At 39.9% G+C, this 27,066-nt stretch overlaps 7 protein-coding genes across 7 annotated transcripts; 4 read left to right on the top strand and 3 right to left on the bottom strand.

Moving 5' to 3' along the window:
• Positions 1-249: 249 nt before the first annotated feature.
• Positions 250-858, bottom strand: PCYB_071230 (prefoldin subunit 4; the record flags this gene model as incomplete). The annotated part of the gene is made up of 2 exons (XM_004221520.1): positions 250-428; positions 648-858. 2 exons carry the CDS (start codon positions 856-858, stop codon positions 250-252), a joined length of 390 nt encoding a protein of 129 aa, XP_004221568.1.
• A 1,824-nt stretch (positions 859-2,682) lies between these two features.
• PCYB_071220 (signal peptidase) lies at positions 2,683-3,249 on the top strand (the record flags this gene model as incomplete). Its single annotated transcript, XM_004221519.1, has 1 exon — positions 2,683-3,249. A coding segment is annotated over exon 1 (555 nt), but the record flags the coding sequence as incomplete, so codon positions are not given.
• Positions 3,250-4,452: 1,203 nt separating this feature from the next.
• On the top strand, positions 4,453-13,165 carry PCYB_071210 (hypothetical protein; the record flags this gene model as incomplete). Its single annotated transcript, XM_004221518.1, has 8 exons — positions 4,453-4,644; positions 4,851-5,021; positions 5,339-5,599; positions 5,794-6,003; positions 6,194-6,292; positions 6,473-6,610; positions 6,855-9,413; positions 9,479-13,165. The coding sequence occupies exons 7-8, from the start codon at positions 7,182-7,184 to the stop codon at positions 13,163-13,165; spliced, it is 5,919 nt and encodes a 1,972-aa protein (XP_004221566.1). The 5' UTR covers positions 4,453-4,644; positions 4,851-5,021; positions 5,339-5,599; positions 5,794-6,003; positions 6,194-6,292; positions 6,473-6,610; positions 6,855-7,181.
• Positions 13,166-13,633: 468 nt separating this feature from the next.
• Positions 13,634-14,696, bottom strand: PCYB_071200 (hypothetical protein; the record flags this gene model as incomplete). The annotated part of the gene is made up of 2 exons (XM_004221517.1): positions 13,634-13,730; positions 13,894-14,696. 2 exons carry the CDS (start codon positions 14,694-14,696, stop codon positions 13,634-13,636), a joined length of 900 nt encoding a protein of 299 aa, XP_004221565.1.
• A 5,495-nt stretch (positions 14,697-20,191) lies between these two features.
• PCYB_071190 (adapter-related protein complex 4 epsilon 1 subunit) lies at positions 20,192-22,114 on the top strand (the record flags this gene model as incomplete). Its single annotated transcript, XM_004221516.1, has 4 exons — positions 20,192-21,107; positions 21,437-21,532; positions 21,745-21,884; positions 22,066-22,114. Coding segments are annotated over 4 exons (1,200 nt in total), but the record flags the coding sequence as incomplete, so codon positions are not given.
• Positions 22,115-23,785: 1,671 nt separating this feature from the next.
• Positions 23,786-24,985, top strand: PCYB_071180 (TBC domain containing protein; the record flags this gene model as incomplete). The annotated part of the gene is made up of 1 exon (XM_004221515.1): positions 23,786-24,985. One exon carries the CDS (start codon positions 23,786-23,788, stop codon positions 24,983-24,985), a length of 1,200 nt encoding a protein of 399 aa, XP_004221563.1.
• Positions 24,986-26,019: 1,034 nt separating this feature from the next.
• On the bottom strand, positions 26,020-26,918 carry PCYB_071170 (60S ribosomal protein L32; the record flags this gene model as incomplete). The annotated part of the gene is made up of 2 exons (XM_004221514.1): positions 26,020-26,328; positions 26,832-26,918. 2 exons carry the CDS (start codon positions 26,916-26,918, stop codon positions 26,020-26,022), a joined length of 396 nt encoding a protein of 131 aa, XP_004221562.1.
• Between the last annotated feature and the right edge of the window lie 148 nt (positions 26,919-27,066).

Genomic DNA, 27,066 nt, shown 5'->3' with positions numbered 1-27,066 from the left:
TATGGGTGTAGTCTCTGTCCGTGATAAAATCTGCATACCAACCACCGCTACAACAGTGCTCTTCACCAATTCTTATTTACACAAAAGAGGATGAATAAAAGAAATTATGTTGTCCTAGGGGTGTTCTATTTACTCCACACAATTGTGTTTTGCTTGTAAAAAAAATTTAGCAAACATAAATCGACTAGAGTGGCACATAGACGTGGCTACCATTGTGCACGCATTTTCAATTGGGAAGAAAAACACCTCTCAGTTGAGGTCAATCCTGTTTCCAAATTTTGCATACAACTCCGTTTTCAATTGTTGCTTCTCACTTAGTATATTTTTATATTCGGATTCCAACTTCCTCAAATTTTTCTTCTCCTCGGCTTTTACCTGCTCTAGATTTTTCTCCATGTACTCCGTGTCGACGCTGAAGAAGCAGTCGCCTGGGGAAGCGTGCAGAGGGAGAAGGGGGAAAAATGGGTAAATTGGTTAAAGGAAAATTACTGCTGCCGCTGCTGCTGCTGATGACGATGAACCGGGCGGTAGCGGCAGGGCGTGGAACCAGCGACGCGAATTATTATCCGTGCGCAAATGCAATAACCCCCAAACGTATGCATGCATGCACACGTAGGTATGCAGTGCCCCTGGCGGGGGCCACGTACCTATGCCCAACATAACGTCTTGCGGGTAGAACACCAAAGAAACTTCGTCTATTGATGCGTCAATATTAGAAATACTTTCGTTCATTAATTTTATCTTTTGTTCGTAAACAGATTGTTTAAAATGTAGGTTGGTGAACTTTCCTATTTTTTTCTGGTCCTCTACAGTCATGTCTAACCCCAGGTCATACTTCGCATCTTTAATATTCGCCATTTTGATGCAGAGAGGAGAAGAGAGTGAGGAAACTGTTCAAGGGGGTGTCAATACTTGAGAGGCAATTTTTTCAGTCCAGGTAGAAAGACAATGTGTGCATAACTGTGTAAATATTTTAATACTCCACAATTAGAGGGGTGGGCGGGAATTAATAAGGAAAAAAAATTGACCCCTGGTTTATTCACACTTTTGTACTGCTCCTGTCATTTGTATTTTCTCAAAACGTGGAGCATTCCTTCTTTTAAGAAACGGGGTTGTTCTGGATGCAGCTTGGAGGGTAAGGACGTGTTGGAGAGTAAGGAAGTGTTGGAGGGTAAGGAAGTGTTGGAGGGTAAGGAAGCGCTGGAGGGTAAGGAAGTGTTGGAGGGTAAGGAAGTGTTAGCAGATTTGGGACGTTTGCAAGCTTTCCAGGGAGAGCTAATACTTAAGTTAAAAAAAAAAATGGCGTATGGCAAAATGTGCCTCATGAGAGGCGCAAAAAAAGGAGTTTCCGATTTGTTATTTTATTTTTCAAAAATGCCATTCCGCAGCTGCGCAATATATATGCGTGTATGTATACCTATGTGTATACGTGAGGCTTGTTCCTTTTTCTTCCTCCTCTTTGAAGGTATCACCTGGAATGCACCAAAATTAACAGCGCCTATGTATATACGTTTGCGATCCCTTTAACGTATGCACATATGTATGAAGAAACTTCTCAGGGCGGGAAGTTGCCAAAGGGTTAGGGAATTGAAAGTGAAGAAGAGGCGCGTACCCTCTGCGTTGTGCCTTCTCGTAATTTGGGAGCTCACTGGGCAGAAAAAAAAGAGGCGGAAATGTGCGGCAGCAGTGCCTGGCGGGGAAGAAAATCGGCAATGCGCAACGGCAATGAGGGTGGCAATGAGGACGGCAATGAGCGGCGGAAAAGCATAGCGCCAATGCGTGGCGTGCCATCTGCCACACCGGGAATTCTTCGCAAACGCGTTTTCATCGATGGAGCAGTAGTGCGTCAGTTCACCCTCACCGCCTCTCACCCTTCTTTTTTACATACGAAGCTGCGCGCATTTATTTTGCTACACAAGTTGATAGTTATTATATGTGTTACACTCTGAGGTGAAGATTGCCAAGTGCGCACATATGACTTACGGGATACTGCCAGTAAAGCCATTCTCTTGCCTTTGCCCTCTCTGGGTTGTACTCCTTTTTTGTACGTACGCAAAATGGTGCGCATATGTACAGCTGCTTAAATGAAGAGGTAAGCCCTAAACTTATATGCATATGCAACTCTATGCGCCTACCGCACAGTGGCCTTTTAAAAGAACTCTTGGCTTCGCGCGAGGGGTCATACCAGAATCGAAGTTAAAACAGATGAGTTGCTTTTCTGTTTAGCATTGTGAAAAAAAATTGGTTCACATTTCTGTGCCTTTCCATTTTTGCCTGATTTTTTCTCTTTCTTTTTTTTTTTTTTTTTACTATTATGCATTCCCACCAGCCATTTCTCGTTTGGAGCAAGCACCCCCCCCGTGTAGCATATATAAATGTGTACAAGCCTTTGTAAAAGCGCGTTATTTACAAGGCTAATCTCGCTATTGTGGTCGCACTACTTGTGAAGAAGTTTAGCATATCGGAAATACAACTCTCCAAGGAAACTGAACCAAGGAGTCGTGATACAACCGCATACCACACACCGTAGATAAGCACAAAAGGGAAGGCACGTACCCGGTGCAAGGTCCACGGTGCAAGGCGAAAGGTCCATAGTGTTCAACGAGGACGCACAGGAGAAGAAGCAGAACAAAAATAGCCCCTCCTCCATCCCTTTACCTCCCCCCCCTCATACCTTATAAGAAGCAGAAACGATGGACAACGTGCTGAATAGGCTAAACGTCCTTTCCTATTCCATGGCCTTATGTTTTTTTGCCCTATGCCTTTTCAACTATGGAACTTCCTTTTATTTATTCGACGAGAAAGAAATGTCGACGAATATAAAAGTAAAAAGTGTGAAGAGGTTGGTGTATAACCGGCACATAAAAGGGGACGAAGCCGTGCTGTCGCTAGACCTATCATATGACATGAGCAAAGCATTTAATTGGAACTTGAAGCAGCTGTTTCTGTATGTTCTAGTAACGTATGAAACGCCAGAAAAAGTAAAAAACGAAGTTATCATACAGGATTACATAATAACTAATAAAAATGTGGCCAAAAAAAGTTATAAAAATTTCCTCACCAAATATTCTCTTAAAGATTATAATAATGGATTAAGAAATAATAATATCAATTTACAAATCTGTTATAAATATATGCCCATAGTTGGTTTGTCCAGATCTTATGAGGGTGCTAAAATTTCTTACAAATTGCCTGGAGAGTATTTTGACAATTTGCCGTCTAATTATCCGTTGTATTACCCGGACAAGTGACCAACTCAAAGGGGGAGGAGGTTGGTGAGGAGAAACTCCACAGATATGTGTGCATGCGTAGATATGTACATAGATACATGCGTACGTACATTCTTGTGTGGCTCGATGGAACGCAACAGCGCTGATGAGTACGAACCTATGGAGGAGAAAATCTCCCTGTCAAATCAGTTACTGAAGGGAATAGCACAATTTTTAAGTTATATAAAATGTAGTAAAAGGGCAATATGGACAACTCACAGTGGGGCTAACCTATTTTGCATTCTTGTGTGTATATCTGTGCATGGCTGTGTTGCACATGTGCATGCATTTATGGCTGGCCTTTTAACGTAATTTCTTCCTAAGGTAGTTTCCATTTTGATCTGCGTGTCTATTTATCCTACTTGGCAATGTGTTGCACCACGTTGTATTGCATTTTTTTCTTTTCTTTTTCGTTTTCTCTATATCTCTCTCTCTCTCTCTCTTTTTTTTTTTTTTTTTTTCGTTGCTTTGGTGAATTTCGTCTATCATCGAGTCTTACCAAACGCATGCACATTTCTGTGAGCAAAGGAAAGTTAACTCTGTGTACGTGCGCGCTCGCGCGGAGTGCGTTTGAACATGCCAACACTGCGCGTTTAATTAGGGAAGAAGCAGTGTTATCGTTTTTACTGCCCACTTTGTGACCCATTATATGATTGTTTTTTTTTAATTTCTTCCAATGCACCCCTATTTTAACACACAGCACGAGTGCAAGAATGCACAGTAGGTATATTATGTGCTGTTTCCTTGCCGGACTTTTTTTTTTTTCCGTTTACAAAATTATTACGTACAAAATAGAACAATTTTTTTTTCGCTTTTATTTGTTAAACACATATCACGATCCCCAATAAAGTGGCAACGAATGAGACGGACAAGGTACATGGCTCAGGTGAATAGCAGGAAATATTCTAACGGGTAGGGACATAAAATAATGAAGTGCACACTACCCATGCGAATGCTTGTCGATCCGTCTGTTCTTATTTTATTCTTTCCCCGGAGAGGCAACCTCGCTATGTGCAGGTAGAAATAGGGGGCAAAAAAAGGGGAAAACTTTTAAATGCTTCAGTATGGGTTGGTAAAATGGTTTGTCTAATTGTAGGCATTTATTAATACTTACCTACATGCATACATGCCTTCATACATACATTCAATCCTATTTTTAAAAAAAATGAGTAACCTTCTCATGATGGGCGTAAAATTCGCCTTATTAATGAGCCTCCTGTTTAAAAGGGGGGATATAGAAATAGGTCTGCTTGTTAGTAAGCTAAGTGGAGGCAAGAAAACAAGACTTCTGAGTGTTACGGTATCGTCTAGTTGTAAATCTGTGTACAGCTTGTTTAAGCGTGTGTTTGCGGTTTGTGCTAGCATTGGGGTGTTTCACCGTTATCCTAATGATATTTTATTTGTACATTTTTTTTTTTTTCGAAGTGCAACGCTGGAGAGATGCTCAACTACGTAAAGACGAAAAGGGCCAAAAGTAGTGCGCGCTTGTGTGTAGCGGCTCTTCTCACAGCTTCCCCTTCCTGCATACCTCTCCTCACTGCCTCCCACATTACCACCCTTCTGCACTACCATCTTTCTAACCTCCCGTTGTAGAGTCACAAATGCGAGAAGTGCAAAAAGGGGTTTTATAACTTTTCTAGGGATAACAAAATATGCCTACCCTGTCCCCTTGGCACGTTCAGCGACGCGGAGGGATCCATTGTTTGCAGAAATTGTCCAGGCGGGTCTAGTAATAAAAATGGGGGCGCAAAAGAAAAATAAAAAAAAGAAAAGAGAAACATAGACGTAAGCTAAGGTATACCAATTATATACCATAAAATACCCACGCATGTGTCCCCACCCGTGTGCATTCACCTTTTCCCTGCGCAGCCACGAAAAGCACAGGGTCGGAATCCTCTCGCAACTGTGTCTGCAGCAAAGGTTTCTCAAAAGAACAAATTAAAGAACAAATGAGTCGCACAATTTGAAATGGTGCGATTAGAAAGAGGAGGAAGAAGGTGTATCCCTGTTAAGAGGCATTCACAGAAGTAAATATTTATTTTTTATTTTATTTTTTTATTACTATTTTGCAAGGATTCAAGGTAGACACCACCAACGGCAGATGTGCAAAATGCAGTGCGCTCGAGTTATGTGACGACGGTGAAAATGTGTGGTCGTTTAAAAATATGTGCACGAAAGAAAGAGGCGAAGAGTATGTAGAACTGTGTAGAAATGTACGAACCGATCAAGTGTACAGTTTTCAAATTTCATGTTTTAAAAAAGACGTTTGTTTAAATCACAAAGAAGGGAAGAGCTGCCTGGAGGGGAATAAATTAATTCAGTGCAAAATTGTACGAAAGAAAAAAAAAAAATGGCACAAAAATAGTTAGCATCTTTTGCCGTAATGCCAAAGCCCTTCACATTTAATTTGTTCTCTTTTTTGCCACTGATAAATGTGCTAAGTATGGCCTATACGTACATAAGTACATCTGTATGTAACACCCTCTCCCCCTTCCCCTCCTTGGGGATAAATTCCCAACTGCAGTGTGATGAAAATTTCAGATACGATTTCATAACCCCAGTGAAGCGTCCCTGCGTGCTTTGTAGTTTTACAACGTACGTAGTTTCGCTGTACTTCATCGCCCTGGGATTTTTCTTAAGTATTTTAATACTCACCTGTGTAGAAAGGGAAAGAGAAATGAAAATAATAAGACTGGTTGTTAAATATACGCAATTTATGTCTCTCCTCAGGTGGGAACTTTGCTCACAGGGTCAATTCGAATCAGTTGGTTTGTGAGACTGTGACAAACTGCTCGAATAAATGTATGTGTTATTTTGATGACACGTTACTCCGTTTTGGCGTTTGAATTTTACCTTAGCTGCACTCTTTCATGTACCCTTTTTGTCTATCCTGGTTTTTCCACCTCCTCCCCTTCCTCCCATACAGGTACGTGAACTCGAATTATAGTCACTTCCTTTTAGATGCGCTGCACTTTTTCACGGTCGGAGTTCCGCTGAATGAAGTCCTCGATTGTATATTCTCGGTAAAACGGCACATTCTCATGCGGGAGATAAAAAAAAAGTGATCATATGATACGAGACAAGGCAGAACAATGTAGCATAATGGGGTGAAGCTAGCTGCCCCAAGTGCCAAGAGATTCCTCTACCTATGGGCACAACTGGCACGCCCTCGCAAAAAAACTCTTTTCTTTTCACTTTAGAGTGGTACAAATGGAGAAAGGATTGAAAAGAAGGTTGATTTTTTGCTATTCTTGCCTCTGCTATTTTTAGTATTCTCCCTTTTTGGAACAATTGTCCTTCGCCTGTTAAAAAGTAAGACACGAAAAATGGAGGGGAGAAAAGAGCGAGAACCCAGAGTAATATACTTCTACCCAGGTGTTAAAAATGTGACAGAAATGGGTCCATCATGGAGGTCATATACACGTAGGAATTATTTTTCCCCTACTAGTTTTATGAGGAGAAAAACTACTCCCCTTTGACATTTTTTAATAGTCACTTTTGAGCCTAAAGGAGGAAACACCTTTTTGGTGTTTCTCGTAGAGCGAACAAAGGGAATATTTTCACCCTTATGAGAGTACATAACTATGTCTAATCACATATGTCTATATTAACCTTTATATTCCCCTCCGATTTGTCATTATAGAGAAAGGTGAAGATGAGCTAAACGATAACTCGAGTGAGGATGGAGTGGATAACATTCCCTCCCTGGACGAGCACACATCTTCCCTCACAGGAAACAACAAGCGCAAAGCAGAAGAGAGTGGCAAATATTTTGCGCAACTTTTCATTTTATACCATGAATATCTCTACTTGGAAATAATAAGGTTATGTGTTTTTTTTTATTTTTGTAATTATGATGAACAGAGGGGAGGCAACTTTTTGATAGTGGACGATTCTTTAGAGTGCACAAAAATGAGGAGAAAATATTATGTAAAAATATGGATAATCGTACTGTACAATACGTTTGTTAATTATTTCGACTACTTTTTATTTTTTCTGAAGAAATATATTCCCAGTTTTGACGTCTTATGTGTGTTAAAAGCAAAGGTAAGTACGCTTAGCCCTTCGAATGACATTTTCTTGCTGCTCTTTTTGTTTTTTTTTCACAAACGATTTTTTAACAACGTGAATGCATCTCTAATTGTTAATCATAAGAATGGTATATATAACAATAATGTGCACACGTTTCAGTTTGTTCTCATTACCGTGTCGTTTTTTCTCTACACGTTAATTACATTTTTATGCGTCTACCAATGTGACGATTGTGCGGGGGAAGAGAAAGTGGACGAACTAGAAAATGAGCGAAATGTGGGGCATATTGTGAGGGAGTCCCCAGTTTATGAGGAAGAAGAGGGAAGAAAAAAAGAGGCCAACAAATCCGACGTCGCCAGGGAGAAGAGTGATAACAATGTGGGAGAAGCAGAAAAGGTGGAATTAAAAAATGGAAAAATGGGTGTGCCACATGGTGAGGGGCGGGAGGAAGACGAAGAAGCGGTCGGCGAAGCGGGCCAAGAGGGCGAAGTTGAGGGCGAAGATGAGGGCAAAGACGAGGGCGAAAAAGAGGGCGAAGAAGAGGACACAAATGAGCACAGATGGGGAACTCCAACAGGGGGTGACAAACAATACCACCCCGTTACTCCCTCCTGTGCTATTCAACTGATAAACCTGGTGTCCAAATTGGTTAAAAAACGCAGAACTGAGAAATTCTTTTTCTACTTTTCCATGTTTGTGCATATCACCATTTTGCTCTCCTACTATACCTTTTTAAGCTACGTGCATGCAAGAAATTTCCTGGGGGTGTTGACAACCATTTCAGTGCTATGCAATGGGTTCATTTATGCGATAATTTTCTTGCTGTTCATAAAATTGGGCAGAGGGAATAACCTGAAGAAGGACAATAAAAAATGGTTCAGAATTAGCGGCATCAGAAGGAGGATAGAAAAGGCGAAATGGGTGGCCATATGGAGAAGAAGAAAAACAAGCAGAACAGAAAAGGAACAAACAAATAGGAAACATGTGGTAAAATTCAAAGAAAGAAATAACAAAATGGAGGAGAAATACTTTTTGAAAAATGAAAAAAGGAGTATAATGTTGATAAATAATATCCTGAAGAACAGCAAAAGTTTTGAGGTCCATTTTGGTGAAGTAGCTCTCAAGTCGGAAAATGACATCTCTATTAAAAACAAGGAAAGAAATAAATTTATCAGAAGGTATAAATTACTAAGAATATCCAAAAAGTGGATTATATTTCTTCAAAATGTTGTAGATCTATCCGATGAACCCGAGAAGTGCTTGTCTATGTTGATCAGCTTAACGCTAGAGAAGGAGTTCCCCAGCCTCGATTTAGACGCCTGTTTGGAAATAGTAAAGAAGAATTATTTCTCCACAATGAAAAATGTGCCAACCATTTTGAAAAACTTTCTGAAATACACGAATAAGTTTTTAGCCATTCTGGAGAGAAGGCAAAAAGGAGAAAAGAAAAATTCGAACGGAGGTGGAAGCGGGAGAGGAATAGGGGGAGGAAGCGGGGGAGGAAGCAGAAGAGGAAGCACATGCGCATACGGACGAATAAACGACTTCGACGAGTCGGAAATCATTTTCGCATGGGGGTTAGGCATTCTCAGTTTCGGAAATCTGCAAGACGTAAACTATAACCTGTCGCCTGTCCTATTTCACGTTTCAAATGTGCTAGCCAAATGTAGATATATGAAGTACACAATCGATTACTATTTTAGGTATATGCCCTATTTTGGGATTCTTCCTATTGGGGGCTTGGGAAATTACTACCTCCAACATGAGACTATTACGGGGGGAACACTACCCATTTGTGACACTATTAATAACAGGTATGGGGACCAAGAAGGGGAAAGCAATTTTAATAGGGTTGTCCCCGGAGGGGTGGACAACCAAACTGTAGTTTTCGAAGTGTTAGGAGAGGACAGACACCCAGATGGATATATAAATGGGAACAGCGAGCAGCTCAATGTAGATACGGAAAATCAGAAAGCGTGTTTAGGTCCACGATTTAACCATACTGCGAAGATGGAGAGCTACCCAGGGGAGCTAGCCATTTCGCTATCGGGTTGTACCCCGAGTAGAAAAACTCAATCTGGTTTAAGCAACAGGAGAAGAGGTAACAGCGAATGGGACAAAAATGTGCATATGTAGGGTGTGCCTACGTGGGAAGCATTTCCCATGGGAGATGAGAATCCCATTCGATATGCACATTAAGCGCTCCACTCGAATCTTTTGCAGGCGCCCCAGGAAGGAGAGACAATCATGAAGGGGATGAACTCCCCCTCGAATTTGACCTAAATCGCATATACGCCAAGGAACTTTGCCGAATTTACGTGCATTGCTTATTAGCAGATGTGAGCGAGATGTACAGAGGCATAGACTACACACAGACGTGCGAAAAGTACCTATGCAGTGGGGTTTTAAACCTATGGGGGGAGAACCATAAAAGTAGGAGCAATATGTATATGAGGAGGTATTACGAACATTTGGAGAGGTGGGCAGGACTGGAGGAGAACATCGTGGGGGATCCATCTTTACGAGGGGAAGTCAAACAGGGAGATAGGGATCCAACGGAAGCAATTTTCAACATAGAAGATTACATAAGCAGCAAGGTTATAGAAATAGATTTTTATGGACAATTTGAACACCTAAAGAATGACACGAAAAATTATTTAATGAGTTTAATTAAAGAAGGGGACTCTTTACATGTGAAGGAGTTGACAAACTTTTCGGAGGTGACTCGAGATAGATCGCAGGAAATGGAGAGAAAAGAAGAGGAAGAAAAAAAAAAAAAACGAAAAAATGAACAATTTTGCAAAGTTTTCTGTAGTGCTTTGCCAGTGTGCATAGAAAAACGCTGTTGGGAATTTCTGGACAAAAATGAACTGAAACAGATTGAAGAGGAAAAAAGGCAAAGAAGAAATTTCACAATTTCGTGTGAAAACATGGGGGAGGAATATTTTAATGTACATGTATTGAAAAATTATGAAGAAAAAGTGACATATTTTAAGATTGACTGCTATGGAGGGGTCATTTCGGTTGGGGGAGAATTTGTGAACAAGAAAGGGGAGTTCCCATGTGTGAGCAAAAAGGAGAAGGGAAGGAGAAAGACAGTTACGGAGGGGGATAAAAAAGGTGAAACAAATTTTACGGAAGAGAAAGACGACAATTTTTTAACCGAAGAGGGTGTCCACATGTTGAACACAAACATGCACAGTTATATAAGTTACGAACGCGTGGAGGGTTCCCAAATGGAAATATTTACCCACAACAGTTATGAGGGTGACGTAGGAATTACAGGAGATTTGAAGGGAATGAATTTTCATGATAGAAATGCACTAGTGGTCCTAACTCCCCCAGTGATTATACCTACGGAGTGCACCATAGAGGTGTGGCTGTTTGTTGGTTCAAGAGAAGGAGCCACAAATGGACAGGAAAAGAGTTTCCTCTTTTGTGACATGGAAGGAAATTCCCCATTTGTCATTTCGAGAAGGGGAAACAAAATTGAGGATATAGAAATACACATCAGTGATAAGCACAGGTTAAGCAGTTACTTTAGACAACTGCACAGTGAGGGGATGAGAGAACCCATGGATGGGGAGAAGACTACCGAAAAGGGAAACCATTGGAACGTTTACATAAAATGTGAGAAGACTCCAAAATGGAATAAAATAAACTCCATAGTGAAGCAAAATCAGTGGAACTTATTAAATATAACCAAAAGTGCTAGTGGATTAATTTACTACATGAATGGGAAGTACATGAACAGCATCTCGCATGAAGTGTTAAATTTAGAGAAACAATTACAGATGAGCATATTTGGAAATTCCTGCTTTGGAAATAATAACATAGGATTATGTTCCTCTTTTAAAATCTTCGAGTTTTTAAAAAAGGAAGAGATAAAAAGAAGATACGAAATTGTGAAGAAAGTCAAAGGAAGAGAAATGATTGGAGACAACCTCTGCATGGAGATGAAGGACCAAGTAATAGAAGGCATAGATGTGAGAGATAAATGCATGCAGGTATTGGAATTTTTCATATACTTTGCGCAATCGCAGAAGGGGAAGATGAGGGTCGTTGCCTTCACCAATGACTCGAATTACAGAGTGAAAATGTATCAGCTACGCTTGGTTTCTAAGTACACAGGTGGCACTTCTCCAGGGGGGGGAAACAGTCCTGGGAAAAGCCCCCAAAGTGCGCACTTCTACGAAAGAAACGATGAAGAGTTACACGGCAAAGAGAACAAACTAGGGTTGACAAATCAACCAAATGGTGAAGTAGGGGGATGTGCAAATCTCCACAGGAAATGCGAAAAAATAATCCACATCGATGATAAGGAAGAATATGGCTACAATGTGTACTTCAAAAAAGTGAGCAGAAAGGAAGATGCTCCGAAGATTTACGGAATAAATATATTTTCTGACCTCCTTTGCTATGCATGCGATTTGTCCAAATTTTATAACCTGATTTTGGACCCGCCTTTATCCATATATAACGAATTAGTAAAACCGTTCGGGTATACGCTATGCCTTTGGGTGTTCCTGCCCATAGAAGAAAACGTTTCTTTTTCTTCGCTAGTTAGTGGAGAAAAGGATTCACATATAAGCGTTTTTAGCGATAGGCTACTTATCGGATGTATTGAGAATTACAAAAGGGGGAACAAGCAGGGCCAAACATTTTACCACTCTTCTGGATTCAGCATCAAGAATGTGAAGAGGGGGTGGTATTACCTAACAGTCGTTGGAACTTTAAAGGGGCAATTTTACTTTATAAATGGCTGTTTCAAGGGACATCATAATTTTTGCTCCTTTGATGATATAAAATATGTAGGAAATAGTAGCTTGTTTATTAACCCATTTCCCTATATTTGTTTCTTCAAAATGGTGACGAAGCCTTTATCTGTCACTGAAATTATGTGTGAATATGCATGTCCTGCTTATGATAAGTTAGCTGCTTCTCCCGGTTCTTCTTATTGGTACCTACTTTTTGCAAACCTGTTTGGAGGAACGACCCCAAATGACGGCAGCGTAGATTCCCTGAGTGATAAATCTACGTCTTCCACTCGTTCAGACAAGGGGAAGTATGTCCACTTTGAAATTACAGAATTTTTTGATGTGCACGTTTATCCATACCGAGAGAGGAAAGACTACCAGTTCGCGTTATCCGTTACGTCTGTGGAGAACAGAAAGTTATTTTTCTTTAACAAAAAAAAGGAGCAAACTAACAACTTGAATATATACCTGAACGTCAGCATAGTGTTGCCTTCATGTTGGGCAATTTTCGCTGTCATAAATTTGGCGTATGTGAATAAATCTACCTATCACTGTTTGGTTGGGGGGGAAAATGGAAATTCTCATGTTGCCATTAAAGGCTCGAATTTAGCCTTAGGAGTTTTAACACACCTGGGGGAGGACTTTTTGCAGAAGGGGGAGATACTTGATGAGGTCACAAATGGGGAAAGAACGAACAATTTGGTACGTGGTTCCTCCTCAAATGATAAAAAAAAGGCTGCATCAGGAGGTACCAATGAAATGGGTAATACAGCCAAGTGCCAAACGGACAGCAATATCTGTTACCAGAATTATCAACATTTTCACAGCTCAGGGTACTACCTCCAGAAGGAACTGAACGAGGAAATTCTATTAACAACCAGGTGTCGACAGAATAAGCAGACCTTTTTCATTGACTCGCGCAAGGTGGGAGTGTGCAAATCGTGCCTCAGTCCCATATGCTGCATTGGAAACTGCCGATCTGTCAGTGGCGAGTATTTGTCTCCCTTCGGTTTTTACAAATTTGTGCGGGTCGTTTTTGAGGATGTTACGGATGAACAGGTCGTCCAGTTTCACCGCTCCCTTCCTTTGCGGGGGGATCACAGGTAAGTGTGTATATATGTGCAGATGTGGCCGTATCTGCTCATAGTTGTAAACATTTAAAATGAGCTTCAGCGAGGGGGGGCACCTCCAAATTTGGAGGGTAACACACACCCTTGTTCGTGCGAAGTCGTCACGTTTGAGATGGTGTAGAAAAGAAAAAAAAAACAAAAAAAAAAAACAAAAAAAAAAACAAAAAAAAAAAAGCAAACAAGGCATTCTTCATTTTGCACCTTTCGTGATGACAAGTTCCGTTCGGAATAGCCAAACGGAGGAACAAACATTTGACGCAGTTTCGCGGGCAGGTGTATTTAAAAGGCATCTAGAGAAACAACTCTTTTGGCACCCTACTGCATGTGACGTATATTGGGCTATTTTTGCATGCAAGCCAGACACGCTAATGAAAGTACAAATTTAAACTGTGGCAAAGTGGAATAAGGGAAAGTGCGAAGGGAGGTGGGGGGCTCTTCTCCTCCTTCATTCTGCTTCCTCATCTCCTTCATCACCAGCTTCATCCGATTCGATGGGTTCATCGTTGTTCTGATTTTCCGTTTCTTCTGTCCCTTTCTCTGACCTAAGGGTAAAAGCGAGGCAACTCGAAGTGGACACACTGTTGGAAAGACGTTGCCACAGTACTGACGCACTATTTAGGGTGCCTAATTTTGGCAAAAATGTACACATGGGAATATAAAGACAAATACATGCACAGAGATGCACATGTATTTTTTTTTGGTTACCCGTTCTTTTGAACCTCGTCGACGCTTTTGCCGTTGATTTTTACTTGCGGACTTCCGAATTTACTTTTGGCAATTCGCACTTTTAGTCCCTTGGGTTCATTTTCTTGTTCTTCATCGAATTCTTCGTTGATCATTTTTTTCTTAGCTATATTTTGTTCCTTCTGTTGGGTATTTGCTTTCTTTTTTAGTGATTCGTTTGGTTCGCCCGCTTGCTCCAGATCTCCCTCTTCATCCCCTTCACCCTCTTCACCCTCTTTCTCATTTTGCTCCTCCTCTTTGTCATTGCCTCCCTGGGCATAGTTATACTCAGGTAGTTTTCCCCTATTTTTTGTCATTTTGCACAAAACCGCATCAGTTATAGAGTTGACCCAGAAGTTCCTGTGGACTTTACTAGCCAAACACAGAATGGTAGAATCATCCTTTTTTTTACCCTGTCGTATGTTAATGCATTTGCTGGATAATGTTTCTATTGGCAAAAGTATATCCTTTATGCTTATTTCTTTTTCCTTTATATTTCCTAATTTTAAAATTAGCTTATTAGAAACTATGGATCCTTCAATGATTAGCTTTCCTTCTTTATCCGTTTTGTCTAAGATTAACCCTGCCAAGTGCTTAAGGGACTGACCGCAATATTTTCTATCGCCAAAACTTTTCGCTTCGTCGAAATTGCTGTATTCATTTTTTGAAACCCTTAAAAGTTCCTTTGTCCATTTATCCAGATTTTTGTTAAAGAATACTGGGGCGCATCTACTCAGGAGGACGTTAAGTAGAAGGATGGGAAGGGCCAATTTTATCGAATTCATGGTTGGTTCGGTTGGTAAAAGAAGGGGAGCAGACAGTGTGGGTAATATGCCAAAAGTGACGTATGGCTTGTGAGATGTGGCGTGAGAGATACGAGGTGGCGACAGGTGCAAAGGAGTTTACAAGCAATGCATGAATTTACTAATGTTTAGCTATTCATAGACGATTTGTTTGGTAACTTTTTAACAAGGAGGAAATTTCAACCAATTTTGGTAAGAACAATTTGGTGGACGAAATGGGGGGAAACCCTTATAATGTTCGCTTAATTGTGTGGGAATTTTTTATTTTATTTTATCTGTTTTTTTTTTGTTTTCTTAATTTTAGGTTATGCAAACTAGGGAGAGGGGGGGGTATTCATTTGTGTGTACGTACATGGCTGTGCCCAGGTGGATGAAAAAAACTCCACGGGGGGGTGGACATAAAATGGCGCGATGGGACATGTGGTAACGTGAAATCATGCGTGGAAGCGAAGACTCATTTTTTTGATTAAGCAGTGGAGCATATATAAGGCAGTACGTTTTCTTGCGTCCAGTCAATTACCACAAAAGGAGTTGCAATACACGCTGCAAAGCGGGCTGCAAAACGAATGAAAAATTTACAACATTGCGCTGGGGTAGCTGACCCACGTGTGCATTTCTTCTCACAGAGAACAACAAAAGGCGTATTCACACGCGTGCCACTCACTGTGCTTCCCGATATTTAATATCATTTCCTAGGTCAGCATTTTGCCGAGAAACGTTGCGCAGTTCAGGCATCCATTGCACACTCTCGCGCGGTTTGCAATTTTAAGGCTACATTTGCCAGGAACTTATACGCCGGTTAAAATGGAAAATGTGCTTTGGACGATATGCCCTTAAAACAGTGTGCCGTAACTACCCCTTTCATGATGCAGGGTGAGCGTTGTCTAATCGGTTGTACTCCCATTTTGGAACAATAATTACGGTTAAAAATATTTTTTCATTAGATGAGGGATTGAAGCCATGTAACACTTAGCCATGGCACAATAGGTACTGCTAGAATGGGCGTGGAACTGGCCATGCGCCTTCCCCTTCTCACTTTTTACGCGCACTTTGTGGGGCCCTTCCTATATGCACATTTTTCTCCTGCTCTATCGATGGACTCACCACAAATTGCCCATATAACGCAGAAAAGGAAAATCAGGGAGGGCCTATCAACCTCCATTTTTATCTTTAAAAATTTTTTAGTATACATAAAAAAAAAACACAGCCACCTGTGTAATTTGGCCGAATTGCGCTTTTCAAAATGGTTAAAACGTTGCAGTGGTTTAAATGTGATGGAAAAAAAAAATTGCTGAGAAAAGGGTTACCACTCTTTTTAAGCCATAAATATGATAATTATTAAATGTGTTTTTTTTTTTTTTTTTCTTCTTTAATTTAACCGCAAATATGAGATAGGAATGCCTACCAACCGCATCGATCGTGCTGCATATCCCGCACATGCGTTCCGCATGAAGAGCAAACATATGCCTTATGGCTTATCTTGGCAATTTTTTTTGCCAGGCTTCCAATTTTTTGCCTTTTCTTATTCTTCTGCCGCAAGTACGCTTAACAATTATTATACACAAGATGTGCATTTTTTTTTATTGATACGTAATTTGTGCCCTTCCGTGTTATGTGACCCAAGTAAGTTGCCCCTTCAACATTTTCAAATTAAAAATATTACATGGGAGAAGAGTTACATCGCGTGAGTGAATAGATGACTGGGTATTCCACTGAGATGGTAATTTGTGAACGTGCCGTTTTGCATGCCAACGTGCGTACCTATGCGTTAAAAGGGGTACACCCGTTCAAATCAGTACTTATGCAGGTATACCTTTATCAAGTCACACCTTATACAGTACGTTCGTAGCCACGCGCGTGCATGAAAGTAGGTTTATACGTGCGCAATGCTTTATCTGTTTGTAATATGGTGGTTAGCCCGTGTGTGATTACCCCCTATACGGTTGGCCCTCTTTACACGCTCCTTCCCCCTATCCTAACTCAGTGGAAAAACTCGCGACGACCTATGCATCCGCCATATCACCATCCACAGAACCGCTGAACAGAAAAATGATGTAACTAATTTTTTTTTGTATTTCCTTCCTCCTTTAACATTACGAATTTTAAGAGCTCATCCTGAATTGTTAACTTCTCCGCAACCGTTGCTACCATTGGAAGGGTTCGCACCACGGGCGTAGGTGTACTCTTATTCCTTTTTGTTTTCATTCGTAAGACTGCTTGGGGAAAGCACCCGACATAGCAAATTGAACTGCAAGAGGTTGTGAAGAAAAACAAGGAAAAATACAAAGCAGGGAGAGTTTGCACATAGCAAAAGGGTAAGAGGGACAAACTGGCGATATATGCGACATATAGACGGAGATAATTGTAGAGTAAAGGAAAAGTTAAATGAATATATAAGATGCTTGGATTCACGGGATCATGTCTATCCAAGGAGTTTTTCGACTTAGCAAAATCGATTGGGGAGGCCCGTTCGAAGCAGGTAAGCTGTGACGTTCCAGGTGTGCGGAGGTTTTGCCCATTGGGGACGCGCACGTGCACGCATAGCACACACATGTATATATACGCATACACGTGCACGCATATGACAAACATGTATATATACACATACGCATGCACGCATCTCCGTGCTTCCTTTTTTTTCTCGCGAAGGAGGAAGACAGAATTATATGCAATGAGATCGTTTTGCTCAAGTCAAGGTTTGCCGATCCGAATGCGTCAGTAGTAGGTTTCCGTGCGAACACGTGGAGGGATTAAACAGTGTGAAAGGAGGCATGAACCACATGGTCGTTGTGTGAACTCTCACAGGAGAGAGTTGTGCGATGTGCTCCTTTATAGAGATAGCTATCGAGAGATGCACATCCGCGAGGATACTGGATGCACATGCGCTTGTATACCCGATGCACATGTGCTTGTATACCCGATGCACACCTTGTTATTTTTTTCCCCCCGCAGAAACAGATAAAGGAATACCTGATCAGGGCGATTTACATCGAAATGCTGGGGCATGACGCCTCCTTCGCATACATCCACGCAGTTAAGCTGGCGCACGAGAAGAACATCTTGTGCAAGAGGACGGGATACCTGTCGTGCAATTTGTTCCTAAATAAAGACCATGAATTAATGCTACTTCTAATTAACACAATACAGAAGGATTTAAAAAGCGACAACCATTTGGAAATCTGGGCAGCCCTAAATTGTGTGTGTAAATTATTAAACAGTGAAATGATCCCAGCGATATTCCCAATTATAAAAAATTTATTAAATCATAAAAACGAACTGATAAGAAAAAAAGTTTGTATGTTGTTACATAAAATGTATTTAATAGATCCATCTTTGATAAAAGAAATTGACATTTTTTTGAAGAAGCTATTGTGCGATGTCGATCCATCTGTCATGGGTGCGTCATTAAATTTGATCTTTTGCATTGCCAAGAATGACATTACTTATTGTATAAAGTTAGTGCCATACTTAGTTTCTATTCTCAAGCAGATATGTGAAAATAAGTTACCCAAGGATTACGATTACCATAGAATCCCCGCTCCGTGGATTCAAATTAAAATACTAGCCATTTTTAGAGTTCTCGGATACTCAAATAAAAAGATATCAGAACAAATGTACGAAGTGTTACAGAAGACGATGCAGAGAGCTGACTTTGGCATAAACGTTGGTTATGCTATTATATACGAGTGTGTAAAAACTATTGCTACTATATACCCATCTCATCATTTGCTAGAGTTGGCATCTCTATCCATATCAAGATTTATCTCCTCAGATAATCATAATCTTAAGTACGTTGGCGTTACAGGACTAGCTCTGATTGTGAAGATTAACCCCATGTATGCATCGAAGCACCAGCTAGCTGTGGTAGATTGCTTAGAAGACAAAGACGAAACGTTAAAAATGAAAACGTTAGATTTGTTATACCAAATGACCAATCCTCTAAATGTTAAAGTAATTGTGGATAAGCTTTTATTTCACGTGGAGAATTCTCTAGACATTCATTTTAAGCATGACTTGGCATGCAAAATTATTCAGTTAATTGAAAGGTACACTCCAGACGACATTTGGTTTTTAAATACCATCAACTCTTTGTTTTTGTCCGTGGGTGAATTACTCGATGAGAGTTATTCGTACTCCCTTATTAAGCTCTTGAAGGACAGCTCCATGTGCCTGGATTCGGACTCTGGTGACGATTTGGTTCGCAGCGAAGTGAATGAGGAGGTTAGTAGTGGGGATGGCGATCACCGCAACCGCGACAACAGTAATGTACCTTACGCAAATGAAGGGGAAAATGTAAATGAGGCTTATTTAAACATTGCAGAGATGGGGAGTAGGGGAGAGTTCTTGAGTGAGCCCGCGCCCCCAGGCGAAGAAGAAGGTGTTAGTAGCCATCCAGATGATAAGCCTAATTGTGGAAATTATGACTTAGGGCAAAATGATGTAAGCGTGGCACTTGATGACAGTGAGAAGGTACTCATGGGAGGGGGTATTACCCCTGATGGAAAAAGCGGCGGATTCGCAAGAGATAACAGCCATACTGGTGATAACCACATTAAGGGTGCATCCAATCGAAAAAACGATCAAAACGAATTAAAAGAAAAAAAATAAACGATGATGTGTACAATTTGAGGAAGTATGCCGTGAACACCTACATAACCATGCTGGAAAATAACGAAAACATTCCCTTCATTTTGATGCAAATTATTTGCTGGGTGTTAGGAGAGTATAGCTACCTGTGCGATATAGAAAATTACACAACTGAAGATATCATTGATTTGCTATGTGAGTGTCTGGAGAAAACTTTTAACAATCCAGATAGAGTCAAGTCTTGCATAATTACAGCGATTTTTAAACTGTGTTGCTTCAATAATGTAACTGACCATGTTGTTGCGAAGAAGTTAATCGAGAAATACAAAAACAGCAGACTCACAGACATGCAACAGAGGTGTTACGAATACGACTCCATTTTAAATAACCCGACCTTAATCAAAAATGTATTCTCAATATCGAGTAAGCAGAAAATCGTCATTGATGAAAATCTGTCCTTTTTAAATCCCTTCGTGGATAAACATTTGGCAAGTGGAGGTAAGGCCTACATAACGAAGGAGTTAAGGCAAACTGAAACTAATTTCGAATCAGCTAAGAACAGCGTCCCCGTGCTCAATTTCACACCATATGAATTACCAATCAATAACAGAGTACACATTGATACCTTCCACACGTCCAACAGCGGCTCTGCGTATGAAAGGAGTTACAAGTATGACACATTAGCGCATGTTTCGTTAGAGGATAAAACTTCTAACCCCAAAGAGAGGGAAAGAACATTTAAGCTTAATGTGGTGGGCCCCAAAAAATGGACAAAAGAAACGTGTAAAATTGAAGGGAAGAAGAATAATGAGAAAAATAGCCACAAAAATGGCAAGAAAAAGAAAAAGAAAAAAAGGGAACAACCAACCAACCTATCAGTTGAAAGGTAGCCATGAAAATGTGAACAGAAATAAAGTAGGCAAAAGGGATGGGCAAAAAAGGCTTCCTAAATTTGGCCACACGCAAGGAGGAATTGAACAAGAAGAGGAGGAAGAAGAGGAGGAGGAACAAAACAATGATGAACTTTTTTATGATAGCAGATATGGTGGACAGGGAAGAGCACAGGTGGACGAGGAAGAAGACGAAGTGGAGGACGAAGAAGAGGACGAGGAAGAAGACGAAGAAGAGGATGAGGACGAAACAGTAGAAAATGAAGGAAACTATGACGACAATGATCAACCAGGGAATGACGGAAGAGAGAATGAAAAAAGAATAGATAACATAGGAGACTACTACGATCAGAATTACGAAATGTTTGACGAAAGAGATATACACAACTTAAGGAATTACAAGCACGACCGTGAAATCAGCAGCAATAATAATAACAGCTCTTTTTACAAACAAGAAAGCTCCCGCTCGAATAGCAATGCAACCGCAACACATAACGAGCTAACAGAGAAGGAAAAAATGGCAGCTGCTCTTTTTAATGGTCTAATATCAAACAATTCTTCAGTTGACTATTCGAGAAATAATTACTCTTCCAGTTTTTCAAGTAAAAAAAGCCACTCATTATTGTCCAATAGGAATTATTTTAACTCCAAATCTGATGAGAGCAGGACTGATGAGAGGGAAAAACACTTTGCTGAGAGAAGAAGTTCGAAGAAATTCCAAAGAGAACCTGCTGCATCGAGCAGTCAATATATGGAAAAGAAAAACTCATCGTCGAACCTTTTGGGAAACGGTTCAAACAAATTGGACGAAATGAGAAAATCGAAGTGTGCATTTGATATGCTAGATTTGAGCGAACCTTCTGCTAAAAGGGACTTCATGGAGGAAGAAGAGGAAAATAGGAGCTGTAAAGAGGAGGTACCTTTGAAACACCTTTTAATTGCGCCCACAGCTACTACGTTAAAGGGGGGGGAGCCATATGAAGAGAGATAAAGGGCAAAAGAAAAAAGCGTCAAAGAAAAAAGCGCGAAAGAAAAAAGCGCCAATTTTTTCACCACACATTGTGGTCATTTTCCGCAACCATCATATTTAGAAAGAGAGTTGAAAATATAACCTTTGCCCCCGTGCTGCTGACTTTCATCGCGCTTCGTAATTACGAAGTGGTCTTTTTGTTTTTACGAAAAATTGTGCCATTTTACTGCGTTTTGTGCGCCGCCTATTTTTGCGTTATTTTAATTTTTTTCCAGGACAAAAATCTGTGGAACAGCATCAGCAGTCAGAAGAAGGCCGTTTTTTTAAACACGACAACGTTAAGCATATTTCAGATAATTAAAAAAATTGAGGTAGGGCGTTTTTCCACCGGGGCGAGAGAGGACTTCGTTGGTTTTGTTGCGTGGCACAGTTGAGGAGTTTGTGTACATATGTCTTTTATTCTGTTCTGCTTTTTTTTTAATTTCCGCGCCGCGAGACATTTATGCGTCACATTTTGGCGTCACATTTTGATGACACATTTTGATGGCACACATTTTTGTCACATTTTTTCATCCTTTTGCAGAACAACCTAAACGCCAACGTGGTGGAAGTCAGCAAAAACGAAGCCCTAACTTCCTGCATTTATAGCAGCAACAAAGTGTTGGTAAAAATCAAAATAGAGGAAAACAAATTGGTTTTTTTAGTGAAGTCCGCTGAAATTAGGTAAGACACAACTTAAAGCGTAACGCTATCACTAAGGAGTTTTTGCGAATGTATATATTTGCTGTGTTTTTTTTTTTTCACCGCATGGATAATTATTTTTGCCGCTTGAACAGTGAGGCGGTTAAAAGCTACTAAATTTTGATATTATTATTTTTTTGTTTTTTTTCCCTCCCTCCTTCAGCATAATTGACAGCGTCTTTGACATTCTAAGAAATTTGTTTCACGTATGAGTTTTTGTCATACGTATGCATGGGCATGTAGGAGTGCACTAGTGTACGCTTGTGTGTGTGTTTATGCATGTAGGATAGACTTGTACGCATTTTTGTTTACTCCCCTGTTGTACGTTTATTTTTTTTTTTTTTTTCCTTTTTCCTTTTTTTTTTGTTAAATTATTGAAGGGCATCAGCATTTTACATGTGCGCATTTTGTTTTAGTGAGATGTGTTTATGCTGCTTTACCTCCTGTGATAAGCGAAGCATTTTCGTACACAAGAAGTGCGCTTCGGGTGTGTAACTGAGCCGCCCTTTGGAGGCCACTTGCACTTAGCACATACGCACATGTATGCATACAATATGCGCGTTTCTTTTTAAAACGAACAGAACCCAGTGAACATTTTTTTAATTTACCAGTCCTAATTTTTGCAAGAAAAAGAACAGCGTGGCGTAAAATGACGCAAACAAGCAAGTAAAAATAAAGATGAAAAAATGAAAAACTGCTTGTTGGACTTATCACCTCGGAGGTGACGTTCACCCATTCGTTCACCGGTGAGATGTGTTCATTTCTGTAAAAAAATTGTACGTGGCATGTACACAGAAAATAGGGTATCCAATTTGGCGAAGTGAATAACACGTTAGCATAACTTACAAATGGGTAGGTTCAAAAATAGCATCGCTAGAGGATTCCCTATGTTCATTTTACGCAGAAAAATACCTCGAAATATGCAACATTTGTAAGTACATTTCGTACATGTACATTTTGGTTTCTCCGCTTTCATTTTTTTCCCTTAATAATTTTCGGAAATCAATTTTGTGCATCTCATATTTGCACCTAGCTATATGCGTGGTCACAAATTTAGCAGGGCGCACAGCATACCTTTTCGTGAATTAAAAAGAATATAAAATATACACGTGATCAGGGTGATTTTTTTTTTTCTTTTAATTCCCCATTTAAGGAACCTCCTTTTCTTTTCTTAAATTAAAAGTTCGAAACTGCAATCCCTTTTCACTTAAAATTGCGAAAAAAAAAAAAAAAAAAAAGGCTGAAAGGTTAAAAAAGTTAAGCTTGAAAGGGGGGGAAATGAAAATGCCACATGGTACATGAAGAAATGTACATACAATACGTTTTTACATACGTGCACGTATGACCAGATATTTGCATTCTTGCGCACATATCATTTTCGCGGCTTGCACGCTTTTGCTTTTGGCGAATTCGTTGAGGGTAAGAAAATAAAGAATAGGTACCAAAGGTTTTGTTATGCGTATCGAGCGTTTAATTGAGAATATGCATGTCCGCAAGGTTGTTTAGAAGGTAAAAAACCGTTTTTTTTTTTTTTTTTTTTCTTCCCCCGTGGTTTATTTCAAAGTAAGAGAAGAACTGACCGAAGCTGAATGTAATTGAAGGAGGAGCAAAAGCGCGTGAACAAAAGTGAGCCTAAAGAACGCAAGAGAACGAAAGGGAAGAGAAGAAAGGGAATAGAAAAAAATAACAAAAAAAACGCACATAGGAAGAAAGGGAAAAGTAGCAGATCAAGTAAACGTACACAAGAATTAGTCACCTTATGCGCAATCAAGTCAAAACGCTGATATAGTTTAACCACGTGTACAATCCCGCGTAAAGGCTTCTTCGCCCGCAAAACGATATAGTTATACCCGTTCAGCACGAATAGGCATATCTGGGGCAAAATGATCGTGGGCAAAAATTTCTGGGATGAGGAGAAGGACGCGCCTATTCTGAAGAGAAATGGAAATTACATTAACAAAGAGAACTGCGAATATGTTTGCAAGCGTGCAGAACATTTCTACGAAATTATGTTAAGTTACATTAAAGAGGAAATCGATGTGGAGATTCGAGAAAATTGTAATGATAAAGAAATTTTGAGGATAATAAAATTAGACGCTGAAAGAACATTTAACAAGGAAGAAAATCGATCTCTACTAATCGAAGTGCTGCAATCCATTTATCCAATAACGAATGATTACCACCAAGGCATATCATTTATCTCTTCCTTTTTGTTGCTTTTTTTAGAACCAAGGGAAGTGGTAAAAATTATTACCGGTTTACACAGATATTACTTACCAGGGTATTTTAAGGCAATGCCAAAAGCATACGTGAGGGATTCTCGTGTGTTCTTAAGTATCTTAAATCATTTCCATCCAAATTTATATGAACATATAAAAAACTTGATAACTCCCGAAGCCTTCGTTTCTAAGTGGTTCATTGGTCTCAATGTGCACGTCTTGACATTCGAATCGCTTATGTTATTTTTTGAGCACTTGTTGAAAGAAGGAGAAATATTTTTGTTTAAATATAGTATTGCTTTGTGCAGAACTTTGGAACTAGAAATTATGAATACGAATGACGTTTCTAAGCTTCTAGCGCTTTTGCGATTAGACCAAAAACTTTTCCCCAATGATTATAAAAAGTCGGAAGCGCAGAAAATTGGAGATTTCTTTTTAAACATTATTGAAGCTTCGTTAAAAGTGGACATGACAAACATCGACTTGGACAAATTGAGGGAAGAAGCGTGTGAGCAGATGAGGCTGGAGGAGGAAAGGAGGAAGCAAATTGAGATGGAGCGCCTTTTGACGGATGACGAAATTATTTTTTCCGACGAGGAGGAGGAGGAAGACGACCTAGATGATGATGACGAGGGGGATGCAGACCTGACGCAGAGCGAGCAGGGGAACAAATCGGACCACGCGGATAATTTGGATCGTGTGGAAAAATCGCTCAATGTGGAACTGAACAAATTGCAGCTTGACGAGGAAAACAAGGCCAAGCCAGAAGACGCAAAAGAGAAAGCAATTTCAAGCGGAGAGGCCCAAAAAAGTGAGAAGAAAAACGTGGAAAAAAGGGAGTGTGAAGAGGCGGACTGCATTTGACGAATATTAAGAAAAATGAGTACAACAATCGGATGAAAAAAAAAAGAAAAACGTACATATGTGCTAGATGTAAACGCTCTGCGTAACAAAATGGAAAGATTAATTAAAATAAGTTGCAACTTCGTATTTAAAATGTTACCCAAATTTTTTTACACATGGCCAGGTGCAAAATATATGTATGAGTACTTTCCACTTGCACACTTTATATAGCATTTATTTTAATTAACGCGCCTTTTCTTTTCATAAATGCGGCGAGTGATGTACCAACACCCACATGCTTTATGTTAATGTGCGATGCGTGTAGAACGCACCATCGAATTGTGTCACATTGTATTGCTGAGCAATGCGGTGTGATAAGTCATGCGATCTGTACTGCGTTTGTTTTGCAAGTGCTGAATCGCATGGCCCTTTTTTTTTTTTTTAAACATACAAACATACCCAAAATTTTGTTTGAAGTATATATTATTTGTGTTAATCTGTTTTTTCCACACACACAGTTGTTCGTACACCCCACGTGGGTGTATTTGTTTGCACCACAAATGGGTTTCTTTTTACACCTCATAATTATAAAATAATGGGATGCTTTTCCACATTTGCCCAATTAATTAGTAGATATAAATTGCGACTGACGTGGTGAAGGGAGAGAGTTCAAATAAGTATTTACCTCCTCTACATGCGGGCAAAGGGAGGAAATCTAATCGGTCAAGTGTGGCGAATTTGCGATGGGATGACAATTTTTATGCGCTCCCTTGTTGAAGAAAACGACAGAAAGGAAGGGGCCAAAGATATAAAGGCATCCCTTTTTTTGCATCCACATGGACGCCAATCTGTCATTTTTATTATACCGTGATGCAGCTATATTTTTACGGTGGCCCTTTTACCGCTTTTCCGTTTCGACGTTTATTTTTATAATTATGTTAAAAGTTGTGGGAAAAAAAAAATTAATAAGCAAAAAGGAATAAAAATAAACATTGCGCGATAAGCACAGGGTATATATACATAACATATAGGTACATAACGCGCGAAAATTCGGTTTATTCTTCCGTTTTTTGTAACCTAGCTTTGGCATTAATAACCGACACGTTCATTTGTTTGGCTCTCTCAATGATTTCCCTTCTCTTTTTACTCGAAACATTATGAGCAATTTGCACACAGTACTTTGTGTTGTTCATAATTAACGGTTCCATTTCTCTCACATTTCTTACTATATATTTGTACTTATTATTTGGTAACAAATATTTCGTTTTTTTGTTGCTTCCGTAGCCAATACTTGGCATTAAATTCGTTCCTTTGTACCTTCTTCTGACACGACAATCAATACCTCTTGGTTTTCTCCATGCAGGCTGCGGGGCGGAAGAAGCAAAGGTGAGGTGTTGTAGGGTGTGTTCATGCAAGCATTAAAAATGTGCGCGTGACATATACACATGTCATGAAATCATGCCGCACATAAGGATACGGTAATAGGTACGCCATGTGTATGAACTCGTGGAAAGGTGAATTCGGGAGGGGGAGAGATTTGCTCCAAAATGTATTTATCACAATTAGTACGCGCAAAAGGTGATGCATTGGGTCAGGTATACAAAAGCCATACGGATGTGTATTTTCCACTAGGCACATACTAATATATGTTTCTAGTCGCCATCCCTGGGTTTCTACTGCATACAAGTTCCACTGAGATCAGTTGTGTACAAAAACAGTTCCTCCCTCTTTGTAGTTACATAAGCGTACGTGCGCATGTCAACAAAGGGTATGTGCACATGTATGGGCATATATCTATGTTATAAAGAAAGTATCACTTGCTCTCCCCTCCCATTCTCCCCTTCCTTTTATGTTATTTTGTGATTACCTTAACACGCATAAACCTGTTCGACTGAAAACGGGTGAACTTCTTTGTTCTCTTCTTTACAATTTTTCCCACTTTTTTTACTGCCATTTTGGATTTTTCTGTATAAGTTGGTGGATAAATTGCGTTTCGCAAAAAAAGGGCTACTAAACGTTGAAATGTCGAATCAGTAAGGTACGCAAAGGTTAATACGGCGTTGCTGGCACAGCGTTATAAACATATATAAATTTACATGGCA

This window comes from Plasmodium cynomolgi, chromosome 7 (assembly GCF_000321355.1).
Source record: "Plasmodium cynomolgi strain B DNA, chromosome 7, whole genome shotgun sequence".
NCBI classification, from domain to species: domain Eukaryota; phylum Apicomplexa; class Aconoidasida; order Haemosporida; family Plasmodiidae; genus Plasmodium; species Plasmodium cynomolgi.
Note: the sequence above shows the minus strand (reverse complement) of the source record. Positions and strands in the feature narration are given on the sequence as shown.